Source organism: Rhinoraja longicauda, chromosome 7 (genome assembly GCF_053455715.1).
Source record: "Rhinoraja longicauda isolate Sanriku21f chromosome 7, sRhiLon1.1, whole genome shotgun sequence".
Lineage (NCBI taxonomy): Eukaryota > Metazoa > Chordata > Chondrichthyes > Rajiformes > Arhynchobatidae > Rhinoraja > Rhinoraja longicauda.
Genome location: NC_135959.1, coordinates 69,508,996 through 69,532,262, shown reverse-complemented (window position 1 = coordinate 69,532,262; position 23,267 = coordinate 69,508,996). Strand labels below are relative to the sequence as shown.

General features: G+C 43.9%; 1 protein-coding gene across 1 annotated transcript in view; it reads right to left on the bottom strand.

Annotated features, from left to right (window-relative positions):
- arhgap42a (Rho GTPase activating protein 42a) overlaps positions 1 to 23,267 on the bottom strand; it is a 280,741-nt gene that overhangs the window by 161,930 nt on the left and 95,544 nt on the right. The window contains exon 2 of the mRNA XM_078403156.1: positions 8,020 to 8,115. Within this exon, the coding sequence (XP_078259282.1) occupies positions 8,020 to 8,115 (96 nt within the window). The remainder of the gene's footprint in view (positions 1 to 8,019; positions 8,116 to 23,267) is intronic.

Sequence of the window (23,267 nt, the reverse complement as noted above, 5' to 3'; positions counted from 1 at the left end):
TTTCAGGTATTAGTTTTTAAATACTCTCGATCTTTCTGAGAATTTATTTTCTAAAATCACCTCAAGGTTAATGGTGAGCTTGAAGTTGATGGCTCCCAGCATGCTGCGCAATAGAAAGTCACTCCCTCTGCCATGGCCATAGATAATAGACAATAGGTGCAGGAGGAGGCCATTCGGCCCTTCGAGCCAGCACCGCCATTCAATGTGATCATGGCTAATCATTCTCAATCAGTACCCCGTTCCTGCCTTCTCCTCATACCCCCTGACTCCGCTATCCTTAAGAGCTCTATCCAGCTCTCTCTTGAATGCATTCAGAGAATTGGCCTCCACTGCCTTCTGAGGCAGAGAATTCCACAGATTCACAACTCTCTGACTGAAAAAGTTTTTCCTCATCTCAGTTCTAAATGGCCTACCCCTTATTCCTAAACTGTGGCCCCTTGTTCTGGACTCCCCCAACATTGAGAACATGTTTCCTGCCTCTAACGTGCCCAACCCCTTAATAATCTTATATGTTTCGATCAGGCCATGCTTGACAACAGGCCTGGCTCGCCCGCTGTGGTGCCAACAACCAGCCTGAAGAGGGTTGCTGCCGGGCCCAGCCCCTGTTTGCCCCGCGGACCGGAGAGGAGGAAGTCGGGGTGAGGGCAGGGGAATGAATGGGCGGTGGGAGCCAGTGCAGGGCCTCCGCAGTGGAGAGGGCCGCAGAAGCCCCATTCAGCAGCATGGGACTCAGCCCAGCGGCCCGGGGAGCCGAGGCTGCAACCCAACCGCAGGCCCAGCTCGCCCGCTGTGGACCCGGGAACCCGCCCGGAGAGGGAAGGCTGCCAAGCCTGGTGCCCGCTCACCCCGAAGACCAGGAATCAGATAGGAGGAAGAAGGCAGCAGACACAGGACAAAGTGCCCGGTAAGAAGAACCTTCTATGTCCTCAAGGTCAGCTGCGGGAGGCACCCTCTCGGGAACAAGGGCTGAAGGCCAGGCGAGGAGAGGGACATTCAGATCGCAGGACGACTGAAATGGAGGCGACGGCTGCAATGGGCCTTTGTGTCCAGCTGCAGCTGGAACTGTAAAACGGCACCAAAATGGTGCCCCTTGCATTTGGCTCTGTGGGCTCTTCTGTACATTCTTTACTAACCAGGGGATTGTGCTCATGTTTGTGGATAGTCTTGCTGAGCTGTACTTTGGTACACATGGAAATATAGAAACCATTGAAGTACAGGTTTAGAGGAGACTAGACCAAGAGGACCCGTTGGGCCCAACCCTCTCCTGCATCACCCTCTCCTCCCCCCCTCTTCATCCCTCTCCCTTCCCCTCTCCATCCCCCTCAACCCCCCCTTACCCTCCCTCCCCCCACTCCATCTCCCCCTCCCTCCCTAGGAGATAGATTTAAACTTTAAAATGTGAATAACTTAAAAAATATAACACCGATTTCAATGAAACTTCTTCCATTAGCACCAAAGGGACGACGGTGAGTAAGGTGGGCCTAAAATAGTCCCCCTATCGTGTACCGTTTTGGCTGTAGTTCAGGAACAAACAAACGTTTTGGTATATATAGATATAAACACAGACCATGGACTTCTTCTTCTTGCGTTAGAGGCAGCAGAAGTTATGTAACGATCTCCAGGCGCTGTAGCCAGTGCAATGTGCTGTTGTAGAGGCCCGTGAGGTATACCCCTCCACCAGGGGGACGGAGGACAGTGCAGTCGAACATGCCGTGCTGCGCTGTTTGCTGGTCTGCTCCACACACGCAGGCTGCTGATGGACGCAACCCCCAACGATGCACGTTGGCGTTGAACCGGCCGACCCCTGTATGGAGCCGGTTCAGGGCGACCCACTCTTTGTGGGGCATGTCCGAGCCGGGTGGGGCTGTTGTGTTCGGTGCGACAGTGAATTGAGGAGGTCACGATGTCTGTTCCCAGCTGGTTCTCCATGCTCCTAGTATGTTGAAACCGGAGCCACAGAGGGTCGCTGCATGACGGGAGAAAGGGTGACGAGATGACAGGCGTTGTCCCAGTTGCTGTGAATCCTGGGCGAGGTGATGCAAAGGATGTTTGGCGTCCGATGGGGCCTTGCACACCAGCCTATGAATGAAGAACTCTCTGCGAAGCTTGACGGGTGCGATACCTGCGAGCACCGGCAGGAGATCCGTCGGAGTAGGGTGGAGGCAGCCGGTGATGATTCGCATGGTATCGTTGAGGGTGGCGTCTAGCTTGCTGGTATGAGCGTTGCGGCACCATGCTGGGGCGGCGTACTCAGCGGCGCTGTACACGAGTGCAAGAGCACTGGTTCGGAGAGTAGATGTCCTGGCGCCCCATGACGATCCGGCCAAGCAACGCAGGAGGTTGTTCCCTGCCGAGACTTTAGCACGGAGAGCTTCAAGGTGTTGCTCGTAGGTCAGCTGCCGATCTAGTTTCACCCCGAGGTATGTAGGAAATGGGTTGTAGGGTAGGGGTGACCCATTGAGGGTGACGGTTAGCTGGCGTTGAGCTTCCTTGTTGTTCAGGTGAAAGGCCGTTGTGGTGGTTTCTGCCACGCTCAGTTTTAGTCTCCAGGTCTTAAGGTAGCCCGCGACAAGTTCCATATCCGCCGAGAGCACATCCTCAACATTTGACCAGCTCTTGTCCGACTGCAGTAGGGCCAAGTCATCTGCGTATCCATACTGGCGCGAGGTCGTGCGTGGCAGATCGCTGATATAGAGATTGAAGAGCATGGGGGCCAGTACCGAGCATTGGGGGACTCCGTTTCTTAAGCGTCGCAGTCGGCTAGTTTGTCCGTCGCTGGTCTTGAGTACAAAACTGCGGTTGGCAAGGATGTTGGCAAGGAACCGCACTAAATGACGGTCAGGGATGGTTCGGAGGAGCTTCAAGATCAAGCCCTGGTGCCACGCTGTGTCATAGGCGGCGGTGGGGCCCACCAGATCAGGCCCTGGTGCCACGCTGTGTCATAGGCGGCGGTGAGGCCCACCAGATCAGGCCCTGGTGCCACACTGTATCATAGGCGGCGGTGGGGCCCACCAGGGTGATGCCCGCCTTGTCACCCTTTTCGAAGCTGTCTTCGCTGTCATTGGTCAGCTTGACTATTTGGTGGGTGGTGCAGTGTCCACGCCGAAATCAGGCTTGTTCAGCGGGTAGTTGAGGGTCAACGATTGGATGGAGCCGGGCCAGGGGAAGCCGTTCGAGGAGCTTGTACGGGACACAGAGGAGTGAGATGGGCCGATAGTTCCTTGGGTCGTCCGCAGGCTTGTTTGGTTTTGGTAGCGCAATGACGGTGGCTTTCCGCCAGACCTTCGGAACCGTGAAGCTTGGTTTTCAAGTAACCCGGGAATGATGTCATATTTCAAAACTCTCGAGTAATTACAGACTTGTCAGTGATTTCAGTGAAAATTAAGACGCCGGAGAAGCATTGACAGCGTGGGAATTTCGCGATGTTTCCGAAGACGGTGTAATCTCAACCTGACTCGGCATTGTCGTGGTCATTGTCGTAGGGTAAAAGAAAATTTTGGCGATCTGCTACGACTTTGACAGTCGCCGGCAGTCACCTAAAAAATTGCCTAAGTGGGACAGGCCCTAAAACGGGACTAGTGTAGACAAAAATTGATGGTTGGAGAGAGTAGGCAGAAGGTCCTGTTAATGTGTTTAACGATCCTGGGACATGGATTGCTTCTTAAGTTTGACCCATTTGTAAAGTATTCAATGCCTGGAAGCAGTTTTGAATGCTTTAGAAACATTTTAGCTATTTTTTAAAACTATTGAATTCGTCTTGAATATCTCAGAAACATTCAGAGGGGTTTTAAAAGATGGAGTTTGACATCCCACCTAAATACAGCTTCCTGAATCCCAGTACCTCCTAAGATCAATTAAAGACCATACCTACAGTGTGAAATATTGATTATCTGGAGCCTCAGGGCATCTTCAATGCTGAATTAAAGGCACCATACCAATGCAAGTAGTTGTTGTAGTCTTGATGGGTTTTTGTTCAATTCTAACTCTTTCTCATAAAACACCTGTACAGTGGCAAGGTTTATCTTTCAATAAAGTGCACAACAAAATGAAAAATAAGTTTAAATAATGTATGTCAATTGCAATTATAAGTCATATATCTAATCATGTATACATCTTAATCAGGATAATTTACAAAAGTATATCATTCAGAACACTTACGAAATTAGCTATGTTGGCCTGATCTCGCTGAGTGCATAGAAAAGTTAAATTCCATCATCTTAGTAAAGACTGAAAATACAGCAATCAAGTGCTATTTATTTAGGTTGGATAATTGGACACGATGGGCTAGATGGACTTTAAATTAAATTTCTAAATTTCGTTTTAAGCACAAAATGCGATAAATATGCAATTATTGGTTTATTATTTGAAAAATGTTATAGCAAATGCTATGGCTTCTTTCCTTCCAGTCAAATTATTAACAAGAAATAACATTTGCCCTCTTCTTTTCATTGGACTGTCAGGTAATGTGGAGGATCTCCAAGGGACTGAATGGCCTTTTCTGCACTCCAGCAATTCGCAGCAGGAAGCAAGTGGCAGGAAATCACACCTAGCAGCGCATCTGTTTGAAGAAGGGTCTCGGTCCAAAACGTCACCTATTCCTTCTCTCCAGAGATGCTGTCTGACCCGCAGAGTTACTCCGGCTTTTTGTGTCTATCTTCGGTTTAAACCAGCATCTGCAGTTCCTTCCTGCACATCTGTTGAAATGAACGGACTGAAAGAAAAATCACTGTCCTGGACCTCCAGAAAATTCCTAACGCCCACTCTCTAGGAAAAGTGAAATAGCCACAAGCTTATAAGCAGAAGTAAAATATATCATTGGCGAGGAGATGGAAATAAATTATCAGAGAAGATATCAGAATTGTCTAGTTACTTAATAGGCCAACAAATGTCAATAGTCAATAGTCAATTTATTTGTCACATACACATAAATGTGCAGTGAAATGAAAGATTACCCGCAGTTCAACAATAAGACCAATAAAAATAAGCAATAAAAATATGCAATAACACACAAAATCATAAACCAACACCAAACAAAAGAAACATCCATCACAGTGAGTCTCCTCCAGTCACCTCCTCACTGTGATGGAAGGCCAGAATGTCTTCTCCCGCGGTCAGGCTGTTGGAGTTGCCACATCGGGGCGGCGGGGGGTTCCAACATTGAAGCACCGTGCCGGACGGTGAAAGGTCCGCGGCGGGCCGACCCAAGCACCGCGATTCGGAGCGGGCGAAGACGCTGTCGCTGCCGCTGCCATATCAGGCACTCTATATCAAAGATACTAGAGGAACAAGATGGACCACTCCATTGAAATCGCCCATACTGAAGTGTAGTATGCAAAGGAGCCATTTTAGTAGACAAAACCCGCCGTTCACTTTGCCTCTCGCAGTGTAATCGGTGTTTTGGGGGAACAGTATTTGTGACAATACCATTAAAATGCAGAATATATCTCATCTATCAATTCACAGATTTTTGCTATTTTTCTTTTTAAATGGTTCTGCAAGTTTCTGCCTACTAAAATGGCGGCATGATGTACTGCGGTTTTCAGAGTCGAATGGTCTATCTTGCTCCTCTAGTATCTTTGCTCTATATTTAACACCATCTTCACGTAGCACCAAGCGCAGCAAGGAAAGCAGAATATACACACGAGGCATAAAATGCCACAATTCTCCATTCCCTTTTGTACATGATTTATCTGCCACTGGCCTCCTGCACTGTTGTACTGAGAACCAACATAAATTTGAGGAACAACAACTCATCTTCCACCTGGACAAGTTACAGTGTTCCAGACTAGATGTGGAACTCTACAACTTCAGGCAGCTCACTTCCTCTGTCTGCATCAAACTAATCATTTCCATCTATGACATTGGAAAGTTTTCATCCCTTTATTAACATACCGTGACCTATTGGACATGTCCATCAGTCCTGCATTTTTCTATTTGTACGTTCCTTCATTTGTACTCATTTGAAGCATTATGTTGGAAGTACATGCATTGTACATTCCATTCATTTGAACAATGATTCAACAGTCAAGCAACATTTCAGGCAAATCCACATGCTTCCAACAAGAGGGACAGCAATGAAATGTGATTACTTTTCAATCACCTTTGTTGAACTATAATGCCACATGTTTGTATTGATTGTTACAACACAAATACGTGCATTGATTGATACAATTGATTTATTGTGGCTAAATAGATCATTTAGAGGGTATTCTGGAATTTCCCCTCCCAACAAGTTCAACTGCATACACTTTTACAGAATCTGAATGAACAGCTTTGAAAATTATGTCCATCACTTTACATCTATATCTGATGCAATTTCAAATCCTTCAAATTAAATAAAACTCAACACAACCACTGTATGTGTCCTGTCACAGATCATGTTGCAATCCCAAGATCCAACTCTTTGCATTGATTATAGGTCACCCTTGGCTTAAATATAAAGTGTTTACCCCCATGATGAGATTACTTTATGACTCTATCCTCTTATTTCCCCCCCACTCCAACTCATGCATATATATATATATGACAATAAACCTGAAGGCTAAATTCGTACTTTGATTCATCAGCCCATATAACCCACAGCAACTTTGGAATTTCTGTGCGTGCATACATAAATATAAAATTCAAAACGTAGCAAGACTAGGCAATAAGCTGCATTCTGATGCTGAACTCCTCCTTGGGCTAAACACTGACAACGCAGGCTTGCCATTTCATGGTCTACTGGGTCCCATGAGGAGCAAGGTGCATTTCCCCTTGAATTATTATGATTGGGAAAAGCTGCAAGACCATCAGCTAATTTACAGGACTTTCTCAGATATTAGTTTTTAAATACTCTTAATCTTCCCACAAATTTATTTTCTAAAATCACCTTCAGATTTAAAGTAAGCTTAAGGATGATGGCTCCTAGCTTGCTGGGGTTAGTTTTTGACTCGATCCTCTTACCACACCACCCTGACAATAAACGAACAAGGTTCCCCATCAAACACTCCATCCCATTCAGCACCATCTTGGCTGTCCTCTTCACTTCTGCAGCTGCCGTTTCAGCTTTCTGACACAAGCTGTGGATTCTTCTCTCCAACCCCCTTTGTGACACCATCTCCCTCCTTTGACTCAGTCCTGACAAAACTTCTGACCATCCCCTTCTTTGTCTCACTGTGTTATTCCTTTCCTGACAACTTTGTAGTCCAAAAGAACGATCAAACCTGTAGCTACCTGGCCCGTTGATTTACTCCAACACTTTGTGCCTTATTTTGTAAAACCAGCATCTGCTGCTCCTGTGTCTCTGTGTAGCCATACATGATTATTCAGTAGGTGTGTCAGGAAGAAGAGGTCTCTAGGATTTTGCTGCACGTGAGACCAATGCTGGCATTTGGCAACAGGTCAGCAATTCTGAAATGTGGCAAGCAATGGATAGTATAGAGAGCTTCGCTAAATTCAGGGGTGAATTTCCTGGTGAGGGATGCAAGAGAACAGGGGATGACTTGACCATAGATGGGAAAGAGGTCCCCCTTGGAACAGAGGCTGACTGAGGCAGCATTTACCCATCATTAATAGTTTGTATCAATAATGCGCCCTTACCATGTTAGCTGCATTTACATTCCACAGAAGTATGCTCATGTCAAAACACATTTATATTGAAGGGAATTAATGCGAGGGGCTTACTTCCTCAACAGCTCAATCATTATCTGACGCCACATGGGAAGAAAGACCCCTTTCACAAGAGATGAGAGTTTCCCAGTCCCCAGTTCTTGTGGAATTGTACCCCGCAAGAGGCAATACCTTCATGAGAAAGTGGGGGAAGGGATTGAGAAATGTTTTTCTGGCTTTTTGTCAATAATAGCTTTGGACAATCAAACCAGTGAAGCTGGGCTTTATCGTCTTCTATTTCTATGTGCAATCAATCAATCATTTCTGAAGTTGGCAATGGTGGAAACATTTGGCTAGAAATCTCGGTGACACACAAGAAAAACCTAACATTAAATACGAGTAAATGATTTTTTTAAAATATTTAAGACTCACCAATATTAATCTCATCATCAGTCTCTGCGTCACCAATACACTCAAACTGGAAATCCTGCAATGACTGTGAAAACCGCTGAACAGCTGCAGATAAATCTGAAAAGCAAAGGCAAAAATACCAGACTTAAGATACTTTTCTAACACTTAAATGAGTAATTTTTTTTTAAAGTGAATAACGAGTCAAAGCTCTGCAGACACTGTTCATTATGAAGCAAATATTTTAAATGGGCAGGAATCTCATCGCACACAATTCAGTATTATTCTGCTGCAAAAAGAATGTTTGTCCTTTCAAGTCAAGAATCCAATTGCTGTAAGTAACAACTGATATCAGCATTCAATTACTTTCAGGCTTCAGTCACATTCCTTGTGCTGGCTTACCGGTTATAACAGTGACTACTAAAACAAATTAGACTGCATGCATTCCCCCTGCTGCTATTTTGTGTTACTAAGAAGTTATTAGCTTAAAATCTTTTAAATCTTTTGTGTACATTCACCAGTGAAATGACACGGTAAAACCAATGGGTGAGTAACTTTTTTTTTAAATTGCTTTACTTCCTTGGTCCCTAATTGCTAGTTCTTTGATAAGGAAATACGCATATGAAATGCAATTGCTTGTATTGCAAAATGCAGTCAGCAATTTTGATTTGGCATCGTCAAGGCCATCAGAGAGAGACAGGATGCTTTGCAATTTCTCAAGTCCAGTTTTTGTTTTCAGATTTATCATGTAATCCATCTGAGGAGGAATGAAGGTGCCAGATTTTGCCGATAGCAACTAAACAAACCTCAAACATGGCAAACACCTGTCAGGCAATGATCCAAAAAGCATAATCCCTCCCAGAACATCTGGCGATTATGCTAATCGGACAAGCATTGATATTCCTTCGTAGCTAATCACATTGAACAACCAACAGTGAATACTGGTGACCTTGACCCATGCAAGACCACACTTTCCCAGAGATAGTCCAAACCCAAGGGAACCCAAACCTGGTCCTGTGTTGAGTGACCCCAATATAACATTCACCCTGTGGGCTAGAAATTACGTTCAGTGATGGGAAATCCATGTTCAGTGTCAACATCAGAAAATGGTCGCACGTTTCATCATTCTTCCATTCATACTTAGCATATGGCAATGGTCTCAACAGTCACAGCAAAGTCGTGCAGGGCTCCAGAACTGTCTATCTAACACATGACCTGCCATGCAATGGGTGGAGTCAGAGTCAGCCCTAGCTACTTGTACTGAAAAAACAACAGGCTACTCCTGTCAAATTGCCCACTGGTTCTTCATGGTTCATTCAAGTGCTTAAAACACTCTTTTTTCTAATGCTACAAATTCTTTAAAGTATTTATATGCAATCAAACATTTGAAAACAAATCTAAACCGACTACTTAGTCCCTCTGAATTCACTTGAGAATCAGACTTTGAACAAGCCTGGAATTGCTACAACTTTGGGCTGCTGCATTGGAGTTCACTCAGAAATAAGGTTGGAGCCAAGGTTCAGAAGCAGCCACAAAGAGCTCCCCATAGCTAGGAACTATGGTGATGCAGAAGGTACTGTGAGGATGTAGAACACCAGAAATGTCATTACAATCTTCCCCCAAAAACCAGCCCAACATAACCCCATTAGTTGATCCAAATCTGCCGCTAAAAGTCATTGAACCTGGTTTCTTAAACTGTACCTGCAGCAGAATCTTAAAATGGGACCACTCTGAAGGGTGGCGTGAAAGCCATCGCGCCTGCTCACACCACTCTTGCAACACTATATTACCTGAACGGTTAGCTTTAAATAACACTGATGGCAAAGCTTGAGACTTGCAGAAACAAGTTAGTTGTTATTTGACTAAATTCTTTGGGGCACAACGATGCATGTCAACCAGAATCCAGCTTTGTTACAGGAACGTGGGTGGAACCATAAGCATGTCCTTTGAAGCCTGATTGTGCCATACTTCCGATTACTTTTTAAATGTCATGTCTCCACCTTTAACATTTTGTAAAGTTTGCCCTAATAAAATGAACCAGGAATGTAAATCAGGTTATCAAATTCAATTCACAGAAAATGAAATAAAGCTATAGAATTGCTTTAATAAATGAACTAAAAGAGAGAAAAATTTAAAAATATATATATTTCAAATGTCCGATAAGAAAAGGCTTAAGTAAACAGACTACAGTGGTAAAAGTTAATTTTCAGTGCCAGAGTTATTTAGCAATGCAGGAGGCAGGCCGAGTCATTAAATAGGTTCTTTTTCTGGTGAATTTAATTCAATGAGACAAAATGTGATCATTTAAAACACCTGGATGCCAGGTGAAAGCCACGAATTATCACTTTTCGGAATCTTGATAAAAAACTCTGGCAGACCAGAATAAGTCATGGCATTAAATGTGCTCATTTTGTACCAAAAATATACCAAAACAGGGAATCTAATATTAACCATGGCATTGGAAGCAAATCATAATAAATGAGGAAGTGCATTCTGACATCTAATGTTAGTAAAAAGGTCAATAAATCTTTTAAATGGTCAAAGTACTCATGTGCCATGAAAAGACCATTCGTTGTTCAAAAAATATTTAATGTAAGTGTGTATTTGAAATACATTTAATCTGAATTAATGTTTACAACACAATGCCAAATAGAAAGAAGAGGATTTTGTCATTTATTAAAAGTGCAATTCTACATTTACCAGTTTTTGATCCATTAAACCAATCATACTTTAACTACACAATTTTTACTTGAGCACATACAGAATTCTCTAGAAAATGAAATAATCCGCAGAGCATATTCCTGGGGGCTTCATCAAATGATTGGTGGTCAAAGTGCTCAATAACAAGGTTAAATATCTAAAATTAAACCTTCATAATCGTTTTTTAAAAATAATTGATTTTTTTAAAATCAAGAAACTTAAATTACATTTTAATTCCTACAGTCCCCCAAGTGATCCTTAGACATTTTGGCAACATTTCTCATAGTAGTGCCCAGCAAGTTAAGATCCAAGACTGCACTGAATGCAGACAATCCTGCCATAAAAGGAGGAATAAATATATATTTTTTAAATATATAATGGAAATAAACATATCATTCACTCTTTCAAGAGTCATGCATAAATATTGAAGGTTTTTGTTAAATACAAGAGGTCCACTATTTTTTAGACTATTTAAAAATATATATATTTTAGGACGAAGTATCTTAAATAGGGTTTGCTTTACATACCCAACGTTCTACAGTCGTGACTAGACATAACCTAAAGCAATTTCCCATGCATAGTTTCAAAATATCGCTTCATGCGTACCAATCTGCTGATATTTACATTAATTGTTCATACTTATTCTCTTTGTTATACTCAAGTAATTTTCCCACGCATGTGTTTTTAGTTAGTATAAAAAAAGAAAAACAAATATTAAAATCCCTGTGGAACAGAAAGCTTTCAACAGAATCTGAAGATCGTAAATATTTTACTTCAGCCTCTTGACAATTCTCAATGCAATATGATTTAAGTCACAGACTGTACAACCTTTAGAAGTCTAGCATAAAATGTATTATAATTCATCTCGAGGAAACTGTGACTGCTTAAACTAAAATAACCCCCTCACTAAAATCATGCATTCATTGTAGTACTGCATGCTGCCTTTATTCCATTTAAAACGTGAACAAAATGTGTCTGAAGAAGGGTCTCGACCCGAAACATCACCCATTCCTTCTCTCCAGAGATGCTGCCAGTCCCACTGAGATACTCCAGCATTTTGTGTCTATCGTATAACAATGCAGGGTTTAACAAATCAGCTCTCCAGAGGTTCTGTAAAGTATATCAGAATCAGGAAAATCCGAACACAATCAGGAAAAAAGAAAAATCATTTTGGTCAAATTTGCTGCATCACATACTCTGGATGCTATTCCAGAAGAGCGGATCCGGAATCTGGATTTAATTCATTAGGTTTAACTAACTTGGTGAAACTGCAATTGGAGGTTTGTGTTCAGTTTTAGTCACACTGCTATAACAGGGATATAGCAAATGTGGAAAGAGTGTAGGGACGATTCACGAGGTTATTGGCAGGCCTTGGAGACCGAAGCTATAGGGAGAGTTGGAAGCACAGGAGGCTGAAGGGTGATCTTATAGAGGTGTATAAGATCATGAGGGGAATAGATAGGGTGAATGCACAGGGTGTTTTACCCAGAGCAGGATAAATCAAGAACCAGACGACATAGATTTGAGGTGCGAGAAGAAGAATTAATTGAAACCCATGGGGGAACCTTTTTCCGCACACAGAGGATGGTGGGGACATGGAATGAACTGCCAGAGAGGTAGTTGAGGCTGGTTCTATAGCAACATTTTAAAAAACATTTGGACAGGTATAAATATAGGAAAAGTTTAAAAGGATATGGGGCAAACACAGGTAGGTGGGAATAGTATAGTTGGGGCATCTTGGTGTTGGGCAAATCGGGCTGAAAGTCTGTTTCTGTGCTGATTCACACTATGACTATAACTTGAAAACTCCAAGGTGACTGAACTTTTTTGCTCCTCAACCAACTTAAATGCCAACCTATCTTTGTTTCAACTTCAAATGAAGACGATATATTTGAAGTAACAGATGCACACATGGTTGACAGAACTTGCATTTCCCAAACTTGCAAGTGTGTGTTTCGTTTACTTATGTTCGGCCAACTGTTTTCTAAAGACTACAGCATGAACAGCAATCCAAAATTATACTTCAGGATTAAAGCAAACAGCACATGCATTAAAATAGACAAAGGTTACTCTGCCTTTCTTGTTCCTTTTCAGACTTGCCCTGATCCAGGCCCATTCAAATGTTATGCTCCAGGAGGTATGAGTCACTGTGATCTAGCTTTTGTGCCAAAAACCACAGCTATGTGCAACTTGTCTATATGAAGTTCAGTCCCAATGTTCATAACCATCAGGAGAGTAACCGCGTCAAGCCTAAGCAACCTGTTAGATAGACACAAAAATGCTGGAGTAACTCAGCAGGTCAGGATGAGTAAAGTTTCCTGAAGGGTCCCGACACAAAAAGTCACCAATCCCCTTTCTCCAGAGATGCTGTCTGACCTGCTGAGTTACTCCAGCATTTTGTGTCCATCTTTGGTATAAACCAGCATGCAGTTCATTTTTATTACATCCACGCAATCTGTTATTTACTTGCAATCTTCAGTACTGATTGGGCAGTCAAAAATGAAAAAACAATGTGGTCCATTAATCTACTGCCATGCCCATCATTATCAACACTAATATCTGGAAACAGGCCCTTCAGTTTAGTCTTCCAAGCATCAGATAATAACTTCCACTTGCTTGCTTGCTTGCAGCCCAGTGGTATGAACATTGACTTCTCCAACTTTAGATAGTTCCTCTGTCCCTCTCTTCCCCTCCCCCTTCCCAGATCTCCCTTTATCTTCCTGTCTCCACCTATATCCTTTCTTTGTCCCGCCCCCTGACATCAGTCTGAAGAAGGGTCTCGACCCGAAACGTCACCCATTCCTTCTCTCCTGAGATGCTGCCTGACTTGCTGAGTTACTCCAGCATTTTGTGATTAAATACCTTCAATTTGTACCAGCATCTGCAGTTATTTTCTTATATTATTCCACTTACGTACTGTATTCATTTTAAGGGTGACTAGGGAAAGAAAGATAGAGAGACATATTTGGCTCACTGGAGTAGTTACAGAGATGTCTCAAATGGAGGGTCAAATATGACATTATTGAGATTAAAGTCAATACACTGGCGAATTTGCAGACGTGGAAAGGTGGGCAAAGGAAAATGTGGGTGTACAACAAGATAAGGAGTGATCAAAGTTGGCTCTGTTATTCACACAATCTTGCACAGTAATTGTGCAAGAAAGCAAAATCATAACAGTGTGACTCACCAACGTGTTGGAGTTTATCTGAAAGGCGGGGGTTAAGAGAGGATAGGAGGTCAATGAACAAAGGGAATTAAGGAATATATGCTGGCTTCACCAACAACATTCACTTGCTGAAAAGTGAATTAAAAAGAATTAGACCTCAGGACGATCACTGGGCAGAAGAATGAGTAAGAGAATGGCTAAGAGATTGCTACGAATAAGGAAATATTCTTCACTGTTTACTATGCTTCCAGTTTTGGTGTCAACTGCAAATCTGCTCATATTGTTAACAACATTATCATCCAAATTATTAATGTGTACATCAAACAGCAGTAGACCCAGCACCTCCAGTCACAAGCATCCAACAAGAAAAAGAAACCCTCCACAATTCCTCTTCGTCCTTTCTCCGAGCCAATTTTGAATACAGTCAGACATGTGATCGCATCTTCCAGACAAACCTATCAAGCAGGACCTTTTCAAAGGCCTTGCTGAAGTCCATAAAAATAACGTTCACTGCCCTGACCTCATCAATCTTCCTTGTGATCTCTTCAAAAAATTCTGCTCTTCTGAAATGCTATTTCCCACATGCAAAGCCACGCTGCCTATCCCAGATCAACCCGTGCTGATTCAAACCCGTGACTAATCAGGAGGGCAAAAAGGGGACCAAACATGAAGCTGGCTGACTAGGTAAAGGAATATCCTATAAGATTCCACAGGCTGGGGGAATCAAAAACCAAGCTGAAGGTGAGGGCGAAAGATTTGATCGGAACCTGAGGGGCAACTATTTTACTCGAGTGTGGTGGGTATGCGGAACAAGCTGCTAGAGGTGGTTGGGGCAGGTTCTATAAGAGCATTTAAAAGACATTTGGACAGGGACATGGATTGGAAGGGTTTAAAGAGATAGAGGCCAAACAGAGGCAGGTGGAACTAGAGTAGATCTTGGTTGACATGGACCAGTTGGGCTGAAGGGCCTGTTTCCGTGCTATACGGCACTAATCTAGGTATATTAAGAGGAAAAAGGTGGCTAGGGAAAGAAAAGGTTCCCTTAAAGATCAGCCCTAACGATCTCCTCTGACAATTTACCAACCACTGACGTCAGACTCACCAGCTTGCAATTTCCTGGATTGTCCTTGCTGCCCGTATTAAATAAAGTATCACATTACACATCCTCCAGAAATCTGAAGGTTCACCTGTGGTTAAAAGAGATGCAAATGACTCCGCAATGTCCTCCCTAGCCTCCAGGCACAACTGCAGAGGATGTACTTTGTAAGGCCCTGGGGATTTATCCACCCCAATTCATTTTAAAACCACCAATGTCTCCTGTTTAGTAATTCCTGTATAATATAAGACTTCACAACTTCCTTTCCTCCATTCTCTAGCTTCCAGGTAAAAATGGATGGATCTCCATTTAATATCTCACCCATCTCTTCTGGATCAACACCAAGACTGCCATGCTGTGCCGGATTAAACTAGTAGCAAAAGTAGCATACGCACTAAATGCTTCTTCAGACTGAAGATTTTTTTGAACAAAAATACTTTATTTCTGAGAGTAGTTTTGCACAAGCCAACCTGACCCTTCCCTCCCCGCCCTCTCACCAGCCCCACGACAGTCCCGACTGAGATTAAACGGCCCCTGTAACGCACGGCTCAGTTTGGGCACGGCGATCTACTGTGTCCCCAGCGCTGTGCGGGCCGCTCCGTCTCACCTGTCCCGGCTCAGTGAAGCCTCCGGTCCGGGCTCCAGCATCTCCTGCAGCCACTCCACCTCTTGCTCCAAGGGGGGGCTCCCTGACGAAGTCCCAGTCCACACTGATGGGCTGCCCGGCCAGCTCCGAGCCGTTCAAACCCATCATGGCCGCCTGGCTGCGCCTCTTTGTAGGTCTCTTATTCCACCAGAGCGCAGCCCTTGAGGCAGCCGGTGCACCGGTCCAGGTGCAGGTTCTTGATCTCACCGTACTCGGCAAACCTGTCATGGATGTCCTTCCTCCTCGGTCAGTGGCTTCCTCGTGGACCCCGGTCACAAACAGGACCCACCCCTCCATTGAGGGAGCATTAATGAGGGCCTGGCTCGTCGCCGTTTTGCTCCATGGAGTCGTAGTCTTCCCGCAGCCTGGATCGAGCGCCGTCCTTGGTGCCAAATCCTCGTCCCTTCCTCTTCTTGGCCTTCTCCTTCAGTTTGTGGACACTTTCGTTGCCCTCGTCGTCCATGGTGAAGTCCTCGCCGGAAGAGTCATGGAGGTCCAGCAGAAGATGGGCGACGTTTCGGGTCGAGACCCTTCAGAAGAGTCTCGTCCCGAAACGTCACCGATTCCTTCTATCCCGAGATGCTGCCTGACCCGTTGAGTTACTACAGCACTTTGGGTCTACCGCCGGACAGTGTAGGCCCAGGCGCCGCCCAACAGAGGTTGCTAGCAACCCGCCTCCTGGCCCGGGCAGCCGCCATTGGTGGAGCGGGAACGCATGGCCGCTGGCTGGGTGAGGTCACGTGGGGCGCGGGACAGTGACGTCACCTTGTCCCATATTTGCGAGTGAGGAAGTTGGCAACTCTAGCTATAGGCCCCACACTAGCTTAATCCAGCCCTGCTGATCTTTAAGGGAACCTTTTCTTTCCCTAGTCACCTTTTTCCTCTTAATATATCTAGAGTTATAGGATCAGCGCCATACAGCACCGAAACAGGCCCTTCAGCCCAACTGGTCCATGTCAACCAAGATCTACTCTAGTTCCACCTGCCTCTATTTGGCCCATAACTATTTAAACCTTTCTAATCCATGTGCCTGTCCAAATGTCTTTTAAATGCTCTTATAGAACCTGTCCCAACCACCTCCAGCAGCTCATTCCATATACCCAACACACTCCAGTTGTCCTCTTTTTGGCCTCCCGATTAGTTTTTTAAGGAAACTGTGAATACTTTTACTCACAGAGGGATTTGCTTGATCCCAATTGCTAAATCAGACCTTTGCTCCTTTTTTCCTGACCAGAGCTTCAACATCTCTCGTCAACCAGGATTCACTAACCTTTATAACCTTGGCCCTTAACGTAATGGGAACATGCTGCCCCGCACTTTTGAAAGGCTCCCCGCTTGCCAGATGTCTCCTTGCCTGCAAACAGATTCTCCCAATCAACCTCTGCCAGTTCCCACCTAATGCCTTCAAAATTGGCCTTGCCCCAATTTAAGACCTTAACTTGTGAGCCATTTCTATCTTTCTCCATAACTTCTTTAAAAGTAACCGGATTATGGTCACCGGTCCTAAAGTGCTTCAGTCACTTGACCTCATAAGGCATTAGGTCATAAGTGATACATCGACGAGACCAAGCACTGGCTCGGCGATGGTTTCGCTGAACACCTCCGCTCAGTCCGCCTTAACCTACCTGATCTCCCGGTGGCTCAGCACTTTAACTCCCCCTCCCATTCCCAATCTGACCTTTCTGTCCTGGGCCTCCTCCATTGTTAGAGTGAGGCCCAGTGCAAATTGGAGGAACGGCACCTCATATTTTGCTTGGGTAGCTTACACCCCAGCGGTACAAACATTGACTTCTCTAACTTCAAATAGCCCTTGCTTTCCCTCTTTCTCCATCCCCTCCCACTTCCCAGTTCTCCCACCAGTCTTACTGTCTCTGACTACGTTCTATCTCTGTCCCGCTTACTCCCCTGACATCAGACTGAAGAAGGGTCTTGACCCGAAACGTCACCCGTTCCTTCTCTCCAGAGATGCTGCCTGTCCCGCTGAGTTACTCCAGCTTTTTGTGTGTACCCCCTAAAGATAGAGTCTGCTCTGACTGTAGATTTGTCTGCCTCCACCCTACCTGCTGTGCCTCAGAGTCAGACCTGTTGCCACCTGTGGCCAACAGACTCTGTTGCCATCAGAGTCTCCTTTCTCCTGCACAGTCATCCCCTATAGCAGAATCCAAAAGGGTGTACCTGTCTTCAAATAGCCATATGAGATCCCTGCGCTCTCTGCCTACTCTCCTTATCTTTCCTGGTGGTCACCCAGCTGCATGCGGCCTACATCATTGGTGTTCGCACTTCACTGTAAGTGCTGTCTACGGTGGTCTCATTCTCTTGGACGAACACGAGCCCGTCTACCTGCAGCTCCCGTTCCCTCATGCAGTCAGTAAGGAGCTGCAGTTGGACACACTTCCCACAGGAGCAGTCTTCCAAGATACTGGAAGTTTTCCTGACTGCCCACATCCCGCAGAAGGAGCCCTGTCATCCCATTGCCACTTATTCTACAATAATCTGGACAATTTAGCCAAATCAACTCCATCTTCTTAGCATCTGGTATTAAACATTCTGCATTAACATTCTTACTTCATAATCCAATTGTATTTTAATATCCTAAATGGCTTCGACTTTGCCATTCTACCTTATTTTGCAAGAACTTATTTTTGCAAAATACTGCTTCCAAAATATATATTGAATGATTAATGTCAATGAAATTAATATACAACATCTGAATATTTTTCTGTAAATCACCTTTCTGGGTTTTTTTTTAGGATTCTATCAATTATGATAAGAATTACAGATACAAATGTCAATATACCATTGAGAGGAGGCCCTTTAAATTTAACGAGCAATGTACATTTGTGCACTGGTGTGCTACTTTGAATACCATGCAAAACCTTTTTGCCATCTACACCATATTATGAATCTTGTCATGTTGCATTTCGATCGGAATCGACTCTTGACAGGTCACTGGACCATTATGATGTGAAAAGAGCTGCTGGGGAAATAATTCATTCAAATTTATGTTGAATGGTATAAAATTCCATGAGTGCTTACAAACTGGGTGAGGAGAATCCCAAAATCAAACTCTCGCCATTTATGACCTAATAACTAAAGACTGGTTTTCATAAGTCGTACTAAAACTGTCAGTATGCAGCCACATTAAATTAAAAAGAAACAAGGATTTCTGCATGTGCTATGTAGATATAGCAATTAGTCATCCATGGTTTTGCATTATTTTCCTGCCTTGTCTACCGTAAATCAAATAATTGCACAAAATTTTAATTATTCTCAATGCAATATGTTGAAAGTATTATACTGTTCAGCTCGAGTTTTGTTTAAATGGCACATCACACTAGAATTACAACTTAGTGAACACTGCTTTTAAAAATCAAATCGTGTGAATTATTAGATCATTCAACAATGTTATTTTCTTAAAAATGGTTTTCAAAATTTAATACAGAAACTGAAATATTTATATGTTGGGATTTGTTTCAAAAACTCTGTACAATGTTTTGCAGATTAGCTTGTTGAGTACTTTTTCCAGACTGAGTATTGAAAACTTAATTAGCTGTTCATCTAGTTTAATGACCACCCTATGCTACCTCAGCGTTTGAAAACACGCAGAAGTTTCCTCTCTTCTGCCCATCCCCTGGACTGCAGTGCATCGTCCAGAAGGCTCAGACTCCGGGAAGAGAGACTACAGAAATCTCCGGAAGACACTCACGTGGCAATCGATCCCTCTGAGAAACTCCCACCAGGTTCCGACCAACCGTGGATAACCTGGCGCAGTCTCAACAGACTGCGGACAGGCGCGGGGAGGAGCAAATCGAACATACTGAAGTGGGGATACACTGAAGATGCAGCAGACTGCGAGTGCAGACGGGGCCTCCAGACTGTGGAACATCTCCTGAGCTGTGACATGCTGCATGACACATGCACTGTAAAGGATCTTGCAGAGGCCAACCACGTGGCACGAACATTTGCTCGCTATTGGCAAAGTGTGATGACACAAAATAATAATAATATTTAGCTTAATGTTGCAAGTGAAGATCAAAACTTCCCGTGAATCAATATATGACATCTAAATGAAGTCACGGAAGAGGAGATCAATGAGGTAGATTGTTTAAAATGTCATCATCAGCTTTCTTCGAGGTCAAGGAAGAGCACATACTGTTTCATCACTGACTGGGAAATCCAGAATTAGGTCATTGTTGGTCTACAATGACATCACTATTTCTTCCTGCATGTATTGAAATTAAAGGTTCTCCTCGAGGAGAAATAAATGAGAACACAACTGTTAATGAATCAGGAAGGAAAATTGCAGCTACAGTAGGTGGACAAGAATTACTCCACAATACATATAACATAGAAAATAGGTGCAGGAGTAGGCCATTCGGCCCTTCGAGCCAGCACCGCCATTCAATATGATCATGGCTGATCATCCAGCTCAGTAACCTGTACCTACCTGCCTTCTCTCCATACCCCCTGATCCCTTTAGCCACAAGGGCCACATCTAACTCCTTCTTAAATATAGCCAATGAACTGGCCTCAACTACCTTCTGTGGCAGAGAATTCCACAGACTCACCACTCTCTGTGTGAAGAAATGTTTTCTCATCTCGGTCCTAAAAGACTTCCCCCTTATCCTTAAGCTGTGACCCCTGGTTCTGGACTCCCCCAACATCGGGAACAATCTTCCCGCATCTAGCCTCTCCAACCCCTTAAGAATTTTATATGTTTCAATAAGATCCCCCCTCAGTCTTCTAAATTCCAGCGAGTATAAGCCTAGTCTATCCAGTCTTTCTTCATATGAAAGTCCTGCCATCCCAGGGATCAATCTGGTGAACCTTCTCTGTACTCCCTCTAAGGCAAGAATGTCTTTCCTCAGATTAGGAGACCAAAACAAAACACAATCACCAAAAAAGCTGCATGCACTTTATTGTTCCTTTGTTCAGGCAAATATCCTTCTGAATACATCTCAAAGGTAGTTCATGTTATAATGATCAGACGGAAGTGTTAGATACAGAAGATGGAAATAAATCATTGCTGGATGCACATCTTGCATTCATTTCCAGCTCTTGTCCAAAGGCAGAATATGAAAAATAACTGAACATGCTTCAAAAAACACATCTCACAAATCTTCCTGAATGCCACTTCCTCTGTTATTTGGTGTGCCCAGATGTAGTTTGGGCAAGCTATTATACCCTTAATCAATTGAAAAGATCTGGAAGCATTAAATTTCCATGTTCTGGTTTCATTGACATTTACTGCAAGAATTACATTTCGGAATTGGCATTGGCTTCAAGTTAGCTGATGAATCTGGCATTAATACGTGAAATACGCAATGCTGAAATGGGAGACAAGAAGCAGCCTGAAGAAGGATCTCGACCCGAAACATTGCCCGTTCTTTCTCTCCAGAGATGCTGCCTGCCCCACTGAGTTACTCCAGCATTTTGTGACCATCTTCGACAAGAACATGGAACCACTTTATGCAATGCGGGGCATGCTCCAGAGGCAAGTGCTGCTGCTTTGCTGAAGGGTTTCCTGAAGGGTGAAGATGCTACGAGAATATATTACAGGAATGCAAGTACTAACGTGATGCAGGGATGGGATTGGGAGAAGAGGAATGTTGACACGACATTGTTGAATTGGTGCCTAGCAACTACCATATCTATCAGACTGTTTAAATATTTCTGCCTGATCTCTTTATACAGATACCACAGCCCAACCTACCGGAGAGAGAAAGGTAATAGGAGAACCCTGAATATTTGTTCTTAACTCACCATTTGCTGAACAACTGCCAAGGGAGGTGGAAAAGATTGAGTGCTGTCCATGGAGTTTTTCATTCTCATTGACAAGCTGCTCATCTTTCTTACCCTCCAAGCATATTGCAGCAAGAAAACATTTAGTCACAACCACTTATCACCACCCTTAATGGCTTTGTGTTCATCCCTTATCTTCTCTGTTTTTGAACAGATGCAATTTGTTGCAGTTCTGATGAAAAATTTAACAGTTTGTTAAGTAGTATATTCTCAAAAGGAATTAAGAGAGACAACATGACCTAGAAATCGGTTGTCTAACCATGCTAGGGGGAAAAAAACCTGCAGACGCTGGTTTAAATCGAAGGTAAACACAAAATGAAGAAGGGTCTCGACCTGAAACGTCACCCATTCCTTCTCTCCTGAGATGCTGCCTGACCCGCTGAGTTACTCCAGCATTTTGTGTCTACCTTCAAAATAATATTTCTCATACATTTTACTAAGATCATGGAAGTTACAGAATTGTGACACAGAAGTTGTGATCTCCTATATCATATACGAATTACCAAAGAGGAGACGTTGATGGTTTTAAAGTGAATGAAGGTGGTTAAATTCCCAAGGCCTGACCAAGTACATCTTCAGCATTAGTGGGAAGTTATGGAGGAAATTGAGGAGGCTCTTGCAGAAATATTTGCATTGTAGTGGGTCTGGATGCAGTAGGAATCAGGCAAGACGCCAGGTAAGTATTCACAGTACTTTAATCCAGCAACAGAACATCCACACTCTCTTCAGTCTCAAGCACGAGTTATCTCTCGAGCCCCTTCAGGCAAACCCCGTAGCACTAGTCCCTTCCCCAGCCCTGTCCAACCCATGCCGAGGGGGATGATCCAGGGAATGGCCTAATCCCCAGGTACCCACAGCATCATCATTAGCCACGGGTGAATTTCTCAAAGACTGGAGGGTGGCTTTTGTTGTAGAATTATTTAAGAAAGACAGCATGGACAAACAAAGGAACTGCATAGAGCCCTAGACCTGTGCAGTGCAGAAACAGGTCCTTTGCCCTAATAGACCAAAATGGCCCATGGTGGAGAGGCTAGATGCGGGAAGATTGTTCCCGATGTTGGGGGAGTCCAGAACCAGGGATCACAGCTTAAGGATAAGGGGGAAGTCTTTTAGGACCGAGATGAGAAAACATTTCTTCACACAGAGAGTGGTGAGTCTGTGGAATTCTCTGCCACAGAAGGTAGTTGAGGCCAGTTCATTGGCTATATTTAAGAGGGAGTTAGATGTGGCCCTTTTTGTTAAAGGGATCAGGGGGTATGGAGAGAAGGCAGGTACAGGCTACTGAGCTGGATGATCACCCATGATCATATTGAATGGCGGTGCAGGCTCGAAGGGCCGAATGGCCTACTCCTGCACCTATTTTCTATGTTTCTATGTTTCTATCTCCGATTGCCCCATTTTCTCATGCCTGGCTCATATCCATCTAAACCTTTCTTATCCCATGTACCGTCCAAGTGAATCTTAAACATTGTACAATACAACTATCTGCATGTATTGTAACATGAACATTTTTTTAGCTCAGTGTATGATTTGGTCAATAAGGTAAATCCAGTCGATCCCTTATTTAACGCAAGGCATAGGAAAGGCCCCAAACAGGAAGACATTTGGAGAAACTAGGAGCATGAAAATACAATTCATAAATTTCCTTCAATAAGCTGGTGTAAGTCACTGGCCCAGATCTTCCATGAATAAATGAGGCACTTAGAAACATAGAAAATAGGTGCAGGAGTAGGCCATTCGGCCCTTCGAGCCTGCACCGCCATTCAATAGATCATGGCTGATTATCCAGCTCAGTAACCTGTACCTGCCTTCTCTCCATACCCCCTGATCCCTTTAGCCACAAGGGCCACATCTAACTCCCT